The sequence below is a fragment of the Protobothrops mucrosquamatus genome, unplaced genomic scaffold, assembly GCF_001527695.2.
Source record: "Protobothrops mucrosquamatus isolate PMUCROS unplaced genomic scaffold, P.Mucros_1.0 scaffold303, whole genome shotgun sequence".
Lineage (NCBI taxonomy): Eukaryota > Metazoa > Chordata > Lepidosauria > Squamata > Viperidae > Protobothrops > Protobothrops mucrosquamatus.
In genome coordinates, this window is record NW_015386645.1 from 621,240 (window position 1) to 639,043 (window position 17,804).

A 17,804-nucleotide genomic window follows, 5' to 3' on the forward strand; every position below is an offset into this window, starting at 1 on the left:
GCCGCGCCCTCAAGACATGGCTATTCCAGCTAGCGGGGCTGGCCTGAGGGGTATTTTAGATTGGATTTTAATTTGATTTTATATTGGGTGTTAACAAAATTTTAAATGAAACGGCAAAATTAATATTTCTTTTAATTATATTTTAAAATGGTGTTTGTAGGGTTTTTATCTGTTTTTAGCTGCTGTAAGCCGCCCTGGGTCCGCCAGGAGAAGGGCGGGGTATAAATCTAATAAAATCACAAAATCACAAAAATCACAAACATAATTTCATTGTCAGATTCTGGACATTGCTGTTAAATGACATGAGGCTTGAAATATTTTTCTTTAATGACAAAAGATTTAGAAAGAAGCACCTTAAACAGGATGCTAAATTTATTTTATGTGAAAATATATTCTGCTTCGGTTTCCATGTAAAGTTGAAAAAAGGCAAAATTTCCATTTATAAAAAAAACCCATCTAAATATATATAAATATAGAAGGGTGTATGTCTTAATTTATGGAAGATAGCAATAGCACTTAAACTTACATACTGCTCTACAGTGCTTTACAGCCCTCTCTGAGCAGTTTATAACATCAGTATATTTCCCAAAACAATTTAGGTCCTCATTTTACTGACCTTGAAAGGATGGAAGGATGAGTCAACCTTGAGCTGGTCAGGATAAAATTCCTGGCAATTGGCAGAATCAGCTGACAAACTGCATTTCAACCACTGTGCAACCAAGGTTCAGATGAAACTACCACTAAGAATTTTTTGGGGGGAGAGGGGTATATATTTCCCTTGATATCATTTCTCATTTGATATTTCTGGTACATAAATTTAGCAATTTCATCCATATTTAAAAACTGACGTTGGATACTAGGCCTTTCTCATGTGTTCAGAAATAATGCTTCCAATTTCAAGCCAGTATTTGATTTGTATTAAAAATAAACTCCAGTTCCTGTGAGGGTATATATGAACTATACAGTATTTTGCTTTGCATTTTTGAGGATCTTAGACGAATAATAAAAATACTGTACTAAAACATATTCCGCAAAACATGTTCTACTGAAAAATTTGAAAAACCATAATAAGAAACAAACAACTCTTAATGAATTCTTAACTGTGATGTTTTTGGTTTTACAGAATATTTTTTCAGAATTACCAGCATATCCTTGCCTTAGTGTTTACTGTAAAAAAGATTAATGAAAACTCCCAAATTCTACCCAATGTAACACTGGGCTTTCGCATTTTTAACAGCCATTATAGTCCAAGCTGGACTTATTTTGCCTCAGTGTTGCTACCTTTCACTCAGGGAAAATTCATCCCTAACTACAAGTGTGGGACCCCAAGAACCTTGGCTGCAGTCATTGGGGGACCTAACATTGCTCTTCATATGGCAACTATATTATGCATCTACAAAGTTCCACAGGTAAAATGTACTGAATATGTACATTATCATTCTGCCATACCTCCCCAGACATCTGTATGTTTTTCTCTGTAAAAAGAAGAGAACTTTCAGATTCCTAGTTATTATTTTCTGCTTGGTAGGATCACCATAGCAGCATGAATAACTATAACTCTGAACAGACAGTGGGGATATTTGTCCTTGCAAATTGTTTGCCAATTCTAGAAACTTAACTAAGGTTCAAATCTAAAATATTCACAATGAGATTTACTTCCAGAGAAAGTTATTTGTTGTTGTTGTTAGTTGCGAAGTCGTGTCCGACCCATCGCGGCCCCATGGACAATGTTCCTCCAGGCCTTTCTGTCCCCTACCATCTTTTGGAGTCCATTTAAGCTCACGCCTACTACTTCAGTGACTCCATCCAGCCACCTCATTCTCTGTCGTCCCCTTCTTCTATTGGCCTCAATCTTTCCCAGCATTAGGCTCTTCTCCAGTGAGTCCTTCCTTCTCATTAGGTGGCCAAAGTTCTTGAGTTTCAACTTCAGGATCTGGCCTTCTAAAGAGCAGTCAGGGTTGATCTCCTCTAGGACTGACCGGTTTGATCGCCTTGCAGTTCAAGTGACTCGCAGGAGTCTTCTCCAGCACCATAACTCAAAGGCCTCAATTCTTTTGTGCTCAGCCTTTCTTATGGTCCATCTTTCACAGCCATACATTGCAACTGGGAAAACCATGGCCTTGACTATACATACTGTTCTTTTTCATGCGTTGAGTAGGCATTGAGACAAGGCAGTAACACAACAGGTACTTCTTTATTAATCTCCAACAGAACAACAGACAAAATTGCACAGATCCCTTTTATACTTCCTTACAGGGACAGCATAAACCAATCAATGCAATGTATTATTCCCGCTTTGCACATGCGCACAAGGCTGGAGACAGCCTTCCTTGCCCGGGCAGCAACGTGGTCTGCCCGGGTCTCTTTGCAGCTTTCTGCACCTGCTGTGTCTATCACAGCCCAGGACATAACACCCCTCCCCTCTTAGTTCAGAACATAGTACTTACTATTTTACAATACTATAAATCTAATACCTGGTCAATCCTTTTGAGCGTGTTCTTATTTCTAAGTAACATTAAGCCTGCCCACCTACTAACAGGAACTTAACATAGTCCTGCAAATACTTTGATGGACCCCTGACCCGCTCTGATCTTCTTGGAGCAAATACTAGTTCCTGGTCTGCAAGCTCGCCTGCCAGGCTCGGCAGACCAGAGCTTTGGTGCCCACTGGGCACAGGCAAACCCACATCATGCTGACATTGTCCTGTAAATGCAGACCAGAGTTCTTTGGTGGAGAGGAATTCTCAAGGTCTACCACAGACCCCTCTTGGGAACACTGTCCCAAAGGAACAAGGCCAGCAGATGGAGCAGCCTGAACAGCCAGTTGCGAGCAATGTCCCATGGACCCAGTGCCCGAGTCAGGGTAGTAGAATGTAAACCCCTGCTTTCACAGGAAAACTGAGATCCACGATCGTGATCGTGTTCCTCCCCGCCCCCGAGAGCAGAGTCAGGAGCAGAAGGGTGACTGGGTCGTCTCCAGCGCAACTGGTCAATGTGCCTATGCAACACACGACCATCTCCCAGATCCACTTCGTAAGTCAGTGGCCCCATGACTTTGCAGACCCTGGCAGTCACCCAGAGATGTCCAGATCCATAGTTCCTTGCCCAAACTGGATCGCCCACCTGAAGTCTCCTAGGTGCCTGCGGCTGTGACACCTGTGAAGCCACTCAGTCTGGGTGCAATCTGTCCAGTTTGGTAATGAGGTGGCGACCCCAGCAGAGTTCAGCTGGGCTTTTCCCCATAGCTGTGCAAGGTGTGGTGCGGTGGAAAAGAAGAAAGTCAGCTAACATGTGATGCCAGCTCCCATAAGTTATGCGCTTCAAGGCCTCCTTGGTTGTGCATACCATGCGCTCAGCTTGACCATTGGAAGCTGGATGAAAGGGTGCCGAAGTAGCATGGCATATCATGTTGGCCTGAAGAAAAGCCTGAAACTCAGAAGAAGTGAATTGAGGGCTGTTGTCAGAGACAAACACACATGGAAGCCCGTGGGAGGCGAAGATCCCCCTCAACACCTGGATGGCCCTGGCAGTCATCGTAGTGGACACCGGAATGATTTCTAGCCATTTGGAGTGACTGTCCACCACAATAAGGAAGAATTGCCCCTGAAAGGGGCCAGTGTAGTCGATATGAACCCTCGACTAAGGAGCATGTGTTTCCTCCCATCTGTGAACAGGGGCTTGAGGCATTTCAGGCCTGGACTATTGGCAAACTTGACACCCCTGGACCTGGGCCTCTATCTCCTTATCCAAACCAGGCCACCAGAGATAGCTGCATGCAAGAGCCTTCATCCGGACTATGCCTGGATGTCCCTCATGCAGGGATTGCAACACCCTAGTCCTCAATGAGGTTGGGATCACTACCCTGCTACCCCACAGGACACAACTCTTGAAGGTGGATAACTCATGCTTCCTTTTCCAGAAATTCTGGAAGTTAGTGCCAGGACACATGTCAGGCCATCCTGACAGCACCCATGTCAACACGCGTGTTAACATGTGATCATTGGCTGTTTCTGCAGCCACATCCCCTGCATTGAGGCAAATGCAGGGGATGTGACTCAGGCAAATCCTTGATAGCCAGGATGTGGTTAGCTGGAGCAGGATCAGATTCTACAAGTTGTAAAAGGAAACCTACTAAGGCCATCTGCATGGCCCATTTCTTTTCCTGGTTTGTGAACCAGCGTGTGGTCATATGCAGAAAGGAAAATTGACCATCTCAACATCCTTGAAGAACTTATGTGTGGGGTTTGTTTGTTTGTTGTAAACAACCCCAGCAGTGGCTTATGGTCTGTAAAGACTGTGAAATGGCGGCCATACAAAAAGTCATGGCCCAGCATGTTGCAGAGCGGAATCGGCACTCGGAGCGCTTGTGACGTCCTCCACATCCGAAACACCAAGGGAATAGAACTGCCGTGTCAGCTCGCTTGTTGGATCGCTTTTGGGGCCTTCTCTCTGCTGGCTGTTGCAGATGGTCGACCTAATTCTCGGATTCCAGCTCGTCTGCCTCTCGAGCGACCTCCTGATGGATGGACCCCAAACTCGTAGGGTGCTTGGACAGCCGCAAGGCCTTGACTGCTCCTCCCGCTGCTTTGTCAGCTGTGATTTCTCTCAATGTGTCCTGGAAGGACACGTCTTCCTTTGCAAAAATCTTCTGTTGCAACTCATGGCTTCTCAAACCACAAACTAGATGATCTTGAAGCCTTTCCTCCAGATCTTTGAACTCGCAGGGCCTACAGCTTGTCGCAATGCAGCAATAAAGTCCGCAGCAGACTCTCCTGGACATTGGTCCCGCTGTTCGAATGTGTGGCACCAGGCAATCACTGAAACCTTAGGTTCAAAATGTTCTCTTAACATTTTCTTCAACTCCGTGTAAGCAGTGGATTCCAGCAGTGATGGGGCAACCAGATTCTCAGCAATATCAAAAGTCTCTTACCCAAAGACACACGGTAGAGTTGCGGCTTTCAGTCCATCTTCCCGAACTTGGTTTACTTGAAAATAGTTCTCTACTCTGGCCATGTATGAGCTCCAACGTTCTGGGTGAGTTGTCAAATTTGGACAAATGCCCTATCTTTGACATCGTTCCTTCTTGGTGGCCTTGTCAATGCCTCGTGCTGCACTGGCTTGTGAAGGGGTTCCAGGACAAATCTTGCCGAGCTCTCCTCCAGCATCTTCGTACTGGCAGGCAGAGTCGCACGCATTGGAACGCCGCACTTCCAAGCACTTCGGCCTTCCTCGGTGAGTCAGCCTCTTTTCTTTCCGTTGTTTCCTTGCAGCACAATCCCACCCTCATCGTCAATGTTCTGTTTCATGCGTTGAGTAGGCATTGAGACAAGGCAGTAACACAACAGGTACTTCTTTATTAATCTCCAACAGAACAAAAGACAAAATGGTGCAGATCCCTTTTATACCCCCTTACAGGGACAGCATAAACCAATCAATGCAACGTATTATTCCCACCTTGTGCATGCGCGCAAGGCTGGAGACAGCCTGTCTGGCCTGGGCAGCCACGTGGTCTGCCCAGGTCTCTCTGCAGCTTCCTGCACCTGCTGTGTCTATCACAGCCCAGGACATAACACATACTTTTGTTGGCAGGATGATGTCTCTGTTTTTTAGTATGCTGTCTAGATTTGCCTTCCCAGGAGCAAGCGCCTTTTAATTTCTTGGCTGCAGTCCCCATCTGTGGTGATCTTGGAGCCCAGGAAGATAAAATCTGTCACTACCTCCATTTCTTCCCCATTTTTTGCCAGGAATTGAGAGGGCCGGATGCCATGATCTTTGTTTTCCTAATGTTGAGTTTCAAGCCAACTTTTGCACTCTCCTTCTTCACCCGCATCAAGAGGCTCTTTAGTTCCTCTTCACTTTCTGCCATTAGAGTGGTATCATCTGCATATCTTAGGTTGTTGATATTTGTCCCGGCAATCTTAATTCCAACTTTTGATTCATCTAGGCCTGCCTTTCTAATGATATGCTTTGCATATAAGTTAAATAGGTCATAATTAAATAAGTCATTCAACATTGGCTACCTCCTGTTTACAACATAGTCCTTTCAGCAGTTCCAAAAAGGTTCCACACCCATTTGCACTATTCAGATGACCCTGAGGGCACAGAAAAACCTACAAGTGGCCTCAACGATTCTCAGAAAGAGTGCTAATGATGAGACGACTGCAAGAAATAAAAATCCTTCCATTTCCTACCACTCAAACTGAAAAAAACGTCTTGGATGAGAAACAAAATGTCTTCAAGGAAAAACAAATTGCATATTGAAAAAGCACCTTTAGGTGTCCTAGCAGTTGACTATTTATAATTAGCAAATGGAGCAACCCAGTCAATGCCAGGTTTTTCTATTGTGGATCAGTGCAATACTCTGTGCCAGCTCTCTGCAAAGTACATTAACCTTCCTGAAGGTGTTCTGTGTGCTGTTTTCACAAATCTGAAAGTGGTATTTTATTGAAAGATTGTGGCAAAAACTGCTTCCTTCATTGACCACTGGCTCCTGCAACTATACCAGTAGGTAGTTCTCAAGTTCTTAATGACAGTTCAAAGTTACATTGAACATCTTCAGGGCTACTTAAGTTCTGATAGCCAACCCATCCCTTCTGTGATCATATTGTGAATGCTCAGCAATTGACCCACATTTATGAGTGTTGGCAGCATCTCACAATCATGCAAGTGTCATTTATGATGTTTTCTTTGCCAGAGATCTACAGTTTCCAGCAAAAAATTCCCATTTCAGATAACGGATTTGCTTAATGACCACCACCTACCCTTAATGTCTACTGATGTCTAATGCCTAATGAACATTGAACACAGTCATTATGTGACCTGAGTAATGACTGTCCTGAGTTATAACAGCGGTTCTAAGCTCATTTACACTTGTAAGTTGAGTACTTCCAACACTTAGAATGTTCTATGAAGAGACTCTATGGTTATTAATGGAGAACTGATTCCCTATTCCAGTTTCTAAAAGAATTAGACAAAACTGTATTCTGACTCTTATATTCTTTTTTAAACTAACTCTATGATATGAGTTCTCACCTAAACTGTTTTTTTTCTCTGTTCTATTGCTAGTAAACCAATCTTCACTCTGCTATATGCTTATTACATTGTCATTAGTTGGTTTCCCAATGCAGTCTTCATAAATTAGCATCCTACAGCATCATATGTCAATCTTGAATAGTAGAATTCAACCACAGGACAACCAAGTATTGCAATAAACATCCAAATTTTTGGAAGAATATATGAAAATAATGGTAATGTAATGGATAGTAGAGAATAGAGAGTAATGTTATTTAGTGCAATGGAAGAATGGAATGGAATGGAATGGAATATAGAATAGAATAAAAGAAGAATAGAATAGAGTAGAGTAGAGTAGAGTAGAGTAGAGTAGAGTAGAGTAGAGTAGAGTAGAGTAGAGTAGAGTAGAGTAGAGTAGAGTAGAGTAGAGTAGAGTAGAGTAGAATAGAATAGAATAGAATAGAATTGATCTATAATAATGCCTTTACACATACATATATTTACATCTCTATTTTGACTTATGGATCTCATGATTTTATTTTTGTCTTATTGTTCAAGCGTCCTGCCTCTGGAGGCCCTCACATGTTTTGAAGATCTTCACATATGTGCCTGTCTTGTTATCATGAAGAAATTAACCAGTTTGTCTCTTCCAAATCCTATGGGACTCCATTAAAACAGGAGGAAGGGACACTGAATTATGGTATTTATTGTCCCCATGATATTCCAGCTTATGGTTGGGAGCCCCAAAACTCTGAGTTGATTTGATAGTATGTTGTACTCACGATTTGTGTCTGAAGAACATCTCAAAAAGACCAGTCAGTCTGATTCACTTCAAATAACTTGTGGCAGAGAGACGCATTTGTACCCAGAAAGAAGACACTCACGGAAGATGTTAGTATTCATGGAGTTACTGTTAATTGTATTGCCTGAAGTGGTGTGCAAGGATTCTGGCCTTCAATGTGACTTTTATCAGCCACTTCCTATTCGGCACACCTATCATCAGCTTGGAGACATTAATATTGCTGGTATTATTTCTGCCTTCTTTGCATCTTCTAATCCCATTAATTTTATTCAAGATCCTTCTCAGGGATTTCATGATGGACTTATGTAAGTACACCATTAATTTATTGTCAAGCTATGAACCTTGCTGGTATATTACCTGATGCTTGAAATGTTTCCTCTAATGGCAAAAATTCCAGAAAGAAACATCTAAAATAGGATGCCTAGGTTTATTTTATGTGAAGTTATATGTTACTTTAGACTCCAGGTAATGTTGAAATGGAGATCAAATCTCCATTTATAACAAATCACATCATTAAGAAAAGGAAAGCACATATTTCCCATGATCCGTTTTCTCATTTGATATTTCTGTGCCAAAATGTAGTAATTTCCTTCTGCATATAAGCCATTCTTAAAATCTGTTTTTGATAGTGGGCCATTTTCACATATAAGAACACAGAAATAAGAATAATTTCACACATTCCACAAAATGTGTTGTACTGAAGGATTGCAAGTGTCATAATGTGAAGCAGACCTTTCCTAATGTTTTTTTTTTTTAAAAAAAATGTTTTACAGAATAGTTTTTCAGAATTACCAGCATATTCTGGCATTAGCATTTACTATAAAACAGATTAATGAAAATCCTCAGATCCTACCCAACATCACACTGGGCATCCACATTTTTAACAGCAATTTTAGTCCAAGCTGGACTTACTTCGCCTCAATGGTTCTGCCTTTCACTCAGGGAAAATTCATCCCTAACTACAAGTGTGGGGTCCCAAATATCTTGGCTGCAGTCATTGGGGCACCTGACATCTCTCTTCACATGGCAACTGTGCTCTGCATCTACAAAATTCCTCAGGTAAGATATGTGGAAGACATACGCTATCATTCTGCCATACCCCCATAGGTATCTATATGCTTCTCTCTGTGAAAAGGAGAAACTTTTCTGATTCCTACTATTATTTTTTGTTTGAAAAGATCAGTAGAGCTGCCTGAGTAATGAGTAAGTTTGAATAGGCAGTGGGGATATGTGACGTAGCAAAACATTTCTCAATTCTAGAAATTGATCCAAGGTTCAAATTTGATATATTCACAATGAGACTACTTCTAGGAAAAGGTATTTACTGATACCTGAAGAGTGACATCTTGGTGATATTCCTAAGAATCCTTTTAGATTCCTAGATATTATTTTTGCTTGATAAGATTAGCATAACAGCATGAGTATTCATAACTCTGAACAGATGGTGGGGCTATTTGATACAGCAAAATATATCCAAATTCCAGACACTGAACTAAGATTCAAATATTCAAAATGAGACTACTTCCACAAAAATGTATTTACTGATACCTCAAGAGTGACATCTTGGTTGATATTTCCTAATAAACACAACCAGTTGCATATTGTTTCACAATATAACATCAAAGATACCCCAAAATGCACATAGACCTTAATCTCACATACACCTTTGCAAGTGCATATGTTTATCTTTCTGTAGTTGATATATGGCTCTGCTCCAGTCATGGATAAAGAGACTCAAGCAGTTTTCTTCCAACAAATGTTTCCAAATGAATCCCACCAACATAAGGGCCTCCTGCAGCTATTGCTATATTTTAGATGGATCTGGATTGGAATTCTTGTAGTAAAGGATGAGAAAGGAGAGAAATTCCTTCAGGAGATGCTCCCCACATTTTCTGAGCATGGCATCTGTACTGAATTCATAGCAGAGTTCCCAAATGTAGCTTTTCACAGTGATTTTACTGATACCATGGATGAAGGACTATATATATACCATGTTCTCATGAACAGCACAGCCAATGTAATTCTCTTATATGGTGAAACTCAGTCCATATCAGCTCTGAGAAGCTTTCTCCAGTTTTCAGAAGTGGAGGATATACCAAAGAAGAATAAGATTTGGCTTATAACAGCTCAGACAGATTACACTTCAGTTGCCTTTCATAAATCTTGGGATATCCATTTTCTACATGGTGCTTTGTCCTTTGCAGTTCATACAAAGGAGGTCCAAGACTTCCAGGAATTTCTTCAAAACTTGAATCCAAACAAAAACAACCAGCACGATCGTTTTTGGAAAGATTTTTGGGAACAGGCATTTGATTGTTTCTTTGCAAACTCAAAAACTGAGACCTCTGGGAAGAAATGTACTGGACAGGAGAGGCTTGAGACCCTTCCCACATCTGTGTTTGAAACAGTAATGAGTGCCCAGAGTTACAATATTTACAATGCAGTGTATGCTGTGGCACATGCTTTGCAATCTCTGTATTCATCCAAATCCAGGGAAAAAACATTTGTTAAAGAAGGAAGGAAACAGTTTCATAATCAAGCGTGGTGGCAGGTAAGTCTGTAAGCAGAGTAGTACAGAAACCACCATATCTGCAATTTCAAGATCTGTCCATAGACTCTTCTTCTTCTTCTTCTTCTTCTTGTGCCATATCTGTTATCGGACATTGGCGATCATGTTGGCGATCCTGTTTTTATCAGCAGCCGCACAAAAAAGTGCTGCTGAGTTTTGTCCAAACCAGTCCCTTAGATTTTGAATCCATGATGTTCTTCTTCTGCCTGGACCTCATTTGCCTTCAATCTTTCCCTGGAGGATTAAATGGAGTATGCTGTATTTTTCTGGGTGTCGCATCACTTGTCCGAAATATTCTAATTTTCATTTTTTAATTGTTTTGATGATTTCCCTTGGCTTTCCCAGGCGGCTTATCACCTCCTCACTTCTGATCTTGTCCACCCAGCTTATACATAACAGCCACCTGTAAATCCATATTTCAAATGCTTCTAGTCTCTTCAGGTGGCCTTCTATCAGAGACCAACTCTCTACTCCATAGAGCAGGATAGAAAAAATATAGCATCTGACAAGCCTGATTTTCAGTCTTAGGCTTATGTCGTGACTGCAGAAGACCTTTTTCATTTTGAAGAATGCTGTTCGAGCTTTATCCTAGTCTTTACTTCAGTGGTCATGTCCCAGCTTTCATGTAAATTAGAACCGAAGTGCGTGATCCTTTCAACTTTTTCTAGTGGTATTCCTTCTGAATTTATTGGTGGTAAATTAACGGGTTGTTTGCTGACGTCCATGATCTTGTTTTTTGAGGCGTTAAGCTTCAAGACGTATTTTTCAGATATTTCTGTGACTCTGTTGATGAGGAGCTGAAGGTCTTCATGCTTACTGGTAAGCAGAACTGTATCGTCAGCATATCTTAAATTGTTGATCCAAACACCGTTTACTTTGATGCCAGCATCGATGTTCTCCAGTGCCTCATTGAAGATTGACTCAGAGTAGATATTGAACAACAGTGGAGACAGAATATATCCCTGTCTGACCCCTCTTCTTATTTCTGCATCAGCTGAGTATTTTTGGCCTAGTCTCACATTTGCTACCTGATGCCAATATAGATTCTTTATGATTTGGATGTCTTTGACATCTAATCCCCCTTGTTTCAGGATTTCTAATAGTTTGCTGTGTCTTATTTTATCAAAAGCTTTTTCAAAATCAATGAAGCATATGTAAACACTGTGATTGACATCTCTACAACGCTGTATAAGAACTTGAATGCTGAATAGCACATCTTGTGTACCAAGATTGTTTCTGGAACCAAATTGTGTGTAACCTAGACGCCCTTCAATTTTGTTGTATATTCTTGTGTGAATTATTCTCAGGAATATTATCAGGGCATGACTCATTAAACTTATTGTTCTGTATTCGGTACACTTCTTTGCATTTATTTTTGGGGGGATTGTCACAAAGGTTGATTTTAGCCAATCATTTGGCATCTTTCCTGTTTCATATATCCGATTGAAGATCTGCAGTAAAAAATTCTTCCTATTGTCTTCCAGTAATTTTAAAATTTCTACTGGGATATCATCAGGGCCTGTGGCTTTTCTTGTTTTTGCTATTTTTATTGCATGTTCAACCTCCTCCATAGTGATATTTGGTCCAGTTGTTATACTTCCCATATCTAGATCATCCCTAGTGTCCTCAAAAAGTTCTTCAATATATTCCTTCCATCTTTTTAGTTTTTCATCCTCATCTAAGATAATTTCCCCCTTTTTGTCAACTAAATTGTTGGTTTTCTTTTTGTAGAGGCCTGCTGCTTCTTTCACTTTTTTTGTGTAAATTGAAATTATTATGCATACGTTCTGTCTCTTCTATTTCCTTGCATCTCTTTGCAAACCACTTTTCTTTTGCCAGTCAAATTTTTCTTTTAATTGTTTTCTGCAATTAGTTGTATTATTCTTTGTTTTTATTTTTATAAGATCTTCTTTCATCCATGAGATGAAGAATGTCCTCCATCATCCACTGTTGTTTCTTGTGGTACCCCTCTCTCTGTTTTGAATTTGTTACCTCTACTATTGCATTTTTAAATTTATTCCAGTTTGCTTCTACGTCATCATCATTCAGGTAGTTGGTTTCCCTTAAATGATTTTCTAGTTCTTCTTTAATCTTACCTCCATGTTTAATGATGAAGTCTCTGTTGCTTCTTGCTTTAGCAGGGTTTGGGTTTTTCATTTTTTTTTAGTTTCAGCTAGTAGTAGATTATGATCCGATTTGGTTCCTTACTACATTATTTCGTGTATCTGCTGGTGATCTCCAAGTGTAGAGGTGTCTTTTGGGCAACTTGAAAAAAGTATTCATCACACATTCCCTGTGTTCCTTGCAGAAGTCTACAAATCTGTTACCTCTACAATTTCTGGTTCCTAAGCCAAAGTTTCTAACTTCAGGAGCATCACTTCCTTCTCCCACTTTTGCATTGAAGTCCCCCATGAGTATTGTGATATCATTATGTTTTAGGGTTTTCAGTACATTGCTTATATCTTCGTAGAACTTCTCTAAATCCTCCTCATCGCTGTCAGTTGTGGGAGCATAAACTTGTATAACATTCATATTTACTGGAGTACTATTTATTTGGATCATTATCACTCTATCAGATACAGGAATAAAGGACTTGATGCATTTATTTACACGATTGTTTACGATTATAGCTACTCCATTTTGATGGTGTTTGCTATTTCTCATCAGAGTAATAGATAGTATAATTTCCTATTCTACACATTCCATTTTCAGGCCAGCGCATTTCACTCACTCGCAATATAGAGATATTGTATTTGGACATTTCTTGGATAGTGTTGTGTCTTTTCCCAGTTTCGTATAGGCTTCTCAGATTTCACGTACCAATTCATAGTTTTGGGTTTATCATGCTTCTAGCAGACCGGGAGATTCTTAACACCCCTGCCCCATTTAAGGAGCACCGTACTTGGGGCCATTGTTAGGTTTTGCCGCCATTAACATGGTTTTCCTGGGAAATATATAGTGTAGTAGTCTTCCCTTTGCTTTCTACACCACTGTACACATGCTGTTCAAGTGGCTGCCACCACACCATGTGCTGTTCTTCTGAATACATTCCAACCAATATGGTCTCCGCCTTCAGTCGATGCTGGGGAGCCAGCTGCCACTCACTAGTCCTGTTGGTCCATGGGAGGTATTTGATTCCCTCCAACCCGCCATTACAGCACAAAAGCCATAATGGGTAGGCCCCCCAATCCACCACTCGGGGACAGGCTCTGTGGGGGTTCCAGACTCCCCCTAAGAGCCATAGACTCTAGTGAACAATAATTTCTTGAGGGATTGACATTAGCTTTAAATGTGAGATACAGTAATGGATTAACCAACTGAAATATTTATATGCTGATGTTAAAATTGTAAATAGCATCCTACAAAATTGTAACCACATCTCTTAGAATGTGCTACTGTCCATGAAATTAACTGCCTGCAAAATTTAGAATAGGATATGGTGATTCTTCCAAGCTGGATTTTTTCTTGTTTCATACCTATAGACAAAATCTGGCCAGACTGAGCACTTTAATATATGTATCCACAGTATAATCTGTGAACTATTCAGGAAGGAGTGTTTTCATCCTCTTTCTCTCACATAATATTCAAACTGAGTTGACTTTTACTTATCTGAAATACATCCCCTCCTTCCTGAGAATTCACCTCCTTACTACATTCCATCTCTCTGCCATAAATTCAGTCTATTAATAAATAGAATGAGGTGATCTATTCCATTCACATGATGTGCAGTAGTTGCTTTTTCTTCTAGATCAGGGATGTCAAACTCGCCATGTCACGTGATGTGTCACAATGTATCGCAACTTTTTTCCCATTGCCGGAGTTGGGATGGGTGCAGCTTCCACGTGACACAACCAGCCCACAGACCGGCAGTTTTACACCCCTGTTCTAGATGTTTTTTTGGAATAGTTGCTTTTAATCACACACAATTCTGTGATTGTTGAAAGTACAGTCATGCCTTTATTAGTCATTCCATTTGTGGAAGAGGAAGGACTGATAATTATATTGTGACATTATTACTCAGAAAAGTATCCCCTCAGAAAGATGTTCCCTTTCCATCAGGCATTGGTTTCCCAGACTTCACAGACCATTAGAAAGTCATCTGTATTTCTAGACACAGAAATTAACAGCAAAACGTGCTTAGTTTGGGAGCAAATGAATGGAGAAGAATGAGGACAGCCTTATATGCTTCCAGGAATAGAGTTCTAGGAATAGCAGAGAAGGGAGTGAAGGTGTTTTCAACATCTCAGGTGCTTAATAAAAGAGGACCAAGGTAGGATCTAATTTTGAGTCTACTGTTTGTGAGATGTATATACTCCCAAGTGATGAAAGAATCATAGGTTTAAAAATGGATATTTAAGCACTTATTTAGTGCAGGATTTCAAATTCTAGCATCTCAGCAGCTGATGATTCTGCCTCTCTTTGAACACATCCAGTAAAAGAAAGGGCATTGCCCTTTGGTCATTATTTCTCATTGCCTAACCCAAAGGGGTCAAACGCACCACGTCATGTGATGTGTCGTGACGTATCGTGACTTTTTTTGCATTGCCAGAGCTGGGGTGGGTGTAGCCTCCATATGATGCAACCGGCCCGCAGGCCGGCAGTTTGACACCCCTGGCCTAACCTCTTCTACTGATACTTGGTTTCATAGGTAAAATATAGTTTGCAAAAATATTTTTTAAAATTAAGTTTAGATTTTACATTTTAAAAGTAAGTCTGTCTTCCATTATACTGAACATTTTACAGATCATCCTTACTGAGCTATGGTAATCAGGGCCAGAATTTCCATTGCTAAGTGATACAGTTATAAATTATGCTTTCATTTGACCATGCAACTTACAAAAGCAATTGTGACAGTTCCCAATTATCATTGTTAAGTAGGACTGCACAGGTTTAGAAGCACATCATGTGATTACAACTTCCAACTTCCTTCCAACTTCCCCATTGACTTTGCTTGTGGAAAGCCAGCAATGAAGGTTACAAATCCCAATTGTGTAATTTTGGGATGCTGCAAAAGTCAGAAATCCAGTTACCAAGTTCCAATATTGTGATCACATGATCACAGGGGTGTTGTGACAGCTGGAATTTCAAATTATTGCTGAACAAGCACTCATTGAATGAGGACCACCTGTACTTAAGTATTTCTGTGTTGTCTCATATATAGAGACCTCCAAGACATTTTCAGCCCCAAAAGGTAGACCAGACTGAGAAACCATCACCACGTAGGTCAGGACTAATTTTATTGCAAGAGCTGTAGTAACTGAATCTTGCAAGTCTGAATGTGCTTAGCTCTCTACCATATTCTCTTTGTTTGATACATTAAGGTTTCTCTGAAATGTTTTCTCAAATCATATTTCTTAGTCAAGGTTCAAGTACTTCTTATTTGAATGTCACCTTGATAGTGGCTCTCCCTTCTGTCCTTCAAGACCATTCATATGATCATTAGAAATGTAGTTATTTCCCCATTGACAACACATTAGCTGTGGGAGAAGGACCCTGACTACCTCTGTCTCTTGCTAGCTGTCCAGGAATGGGGATATCAGACACTGTAGCCCAGTTCTGTGTTTGAGCTAAGATTGAATGCATATCACTCCTTCAAGTGAAGTGATCCTGAATCCCATCTAGGTTACCATAACTTAGTATGCCTTATGGCCATTTTTCTCTCTGTTTTGAACATAAGATAATATAGCCAAATACTGTACATAACACAATATCTAGATAAACATATTGTAACTGGAAAGGGTTTTGTGTCTGTCTGTATATACATACATACATACATACATACATACATACATACATACATACGTACATATAGACCTTTTCAGTTAGATTTTGTTTTAACTTGTTAGTTTCTTTCCTCTAGTCCAGGGGTGTCAAACTGCTAGCACGCGGGCCGGACGCATCACTAGGAAACCGCACCCACCCCATTGCCGGCAATGGAGAAAAAGCTCTGATATGTCGTGTGACGTCACGTGACATCACAAGGTTGACATGTCTGCTCTAGTCTGTTTGATTTTAACTATTCTGTAATTGAAATCAAATTTTAGCACAGCTACAAGTATAAGGCTCTTTATAAGTAAGAAGAGTATTCAACTATTATAGCCCTATATATTCTACATATTGTTGTTGTTTAATTATTAAGTCATGTCTGAGTCTTTGCGACCTCATGGACCACAACACCCAAGGCCCCCCTATCCTCCACTGTCTCATAGAATTTGCCCAAATTAATGTTCATTGTCCTGAAGACACTATCTAACCATCTCATCCTCTGCTGTCCTTTTGACTTCTCCTTTTGCTTTCCTTCTTTCCCAACATCAGGATCTTTTCCAACGAGTCCTTTCTTCACATTAGGTGGCCAAAGTATTTGAGATTCACCTTCAATATCTGTCCTCCAGAGCAGTCAGAGTTTATTTCCTTTAGGATTGACTGATTTACTCTCCTTGTACTCCAAGGGCCTTCAAGAGTCTTCTTCAGTACCACAAATTGAAAGCATCAATTCTTTGATGCTCAGCCTTCCTTATGGCTCAACTCTCACAGTTTTACATTACTACTGGGAAAACCATAGCTTTGACTATACAGACTTTTGACAGCAAGGTGATGTCTCTGCTTTTTAATATGCTGTGTAGGTTTGCCATAGCTTTCCTCCCAAGGAGTAAGCTTCTCTTAATTTCATGGCTGAAGCCACTATCTGTAGTGATTTTGTAGCCCAAGAAAATAAATCTGTCACTGCTTCCATTTCTTCTCCTTCTGTTTGCCAGGAGTGATGGGACCAGATGCCATGATCTTAGTTTTTTCATGTTGAGTTTCAAGCTAACTTTTGCACTCTCCCATTTTATATTCATCAAGAGATTCTTTATTTCCTCTTCACTTTCTGCCATAAAAGTAATATTGTCTGCTTATCTGAGGTTGTTAATATTTTTCCTGGATATCTTAATTCCAGCTTGTGATTTATCCAGCCTGGAGTTTTTCATAATTTACTCTGCATATAATTTAAATGAGCAGGGTGAAATATACAGCCTTGTAGTACTCCTTTCCCTATTTTGAACCAATCATTTGTTCCATGTCCAGTTATAACTATTGCTTATTGAACGTATTTTATTTATTTATTTATTTATTAAATTTATATACCGCCCAATCTCCCTTACGGGACTCAGGGCGGTGAACAAGCAATACTAAAAACCACAATAATAAATAAATAGTTTCTGTTCTAAAATCAAATTAAATAATGGGCCTGTTCTAAAAACACCCCATACAAAAACCCCCACTAAAACATAATCAAACTACGCCAGGCCGGCCGCACGGAATAGATGGGCCTTCAGGGCTCGGCGAAAAAGGCGCAGGTCCGCAACTGTACGTAGGTCGGGGGGTAGGTCATTCCAGAGGGCAGGAGCTGCCACAGAGAAGGCTCTCCCCCTGGGGGTCGCCA

General features: G+C 40.4%; 1 protein-coding gene across 1 annotated transcript in view; it reads left to right on the plus strand.

Moving 5' to 3' along the window:
- Positions 1 to 9,568: 9,568 nt before the first annotated feature.
- Positions 9,569 to 17,804, plus strand: part of LOC114922514 (vomeronasal type-2 receptor 26-like) — a 14,604-nt gene continuing 6,368 nt past the window's right edge. The window contains exon 1 of the mRNA XM_029283969.1: positions 9,569 to 10,363. Coding sequence (XP_029139802.1) covers positions 9,569 to 10,363 — 795 coding nt within the window. The remainder of the gene's footprint in view (positions 10,364 to 17,804) is intronic.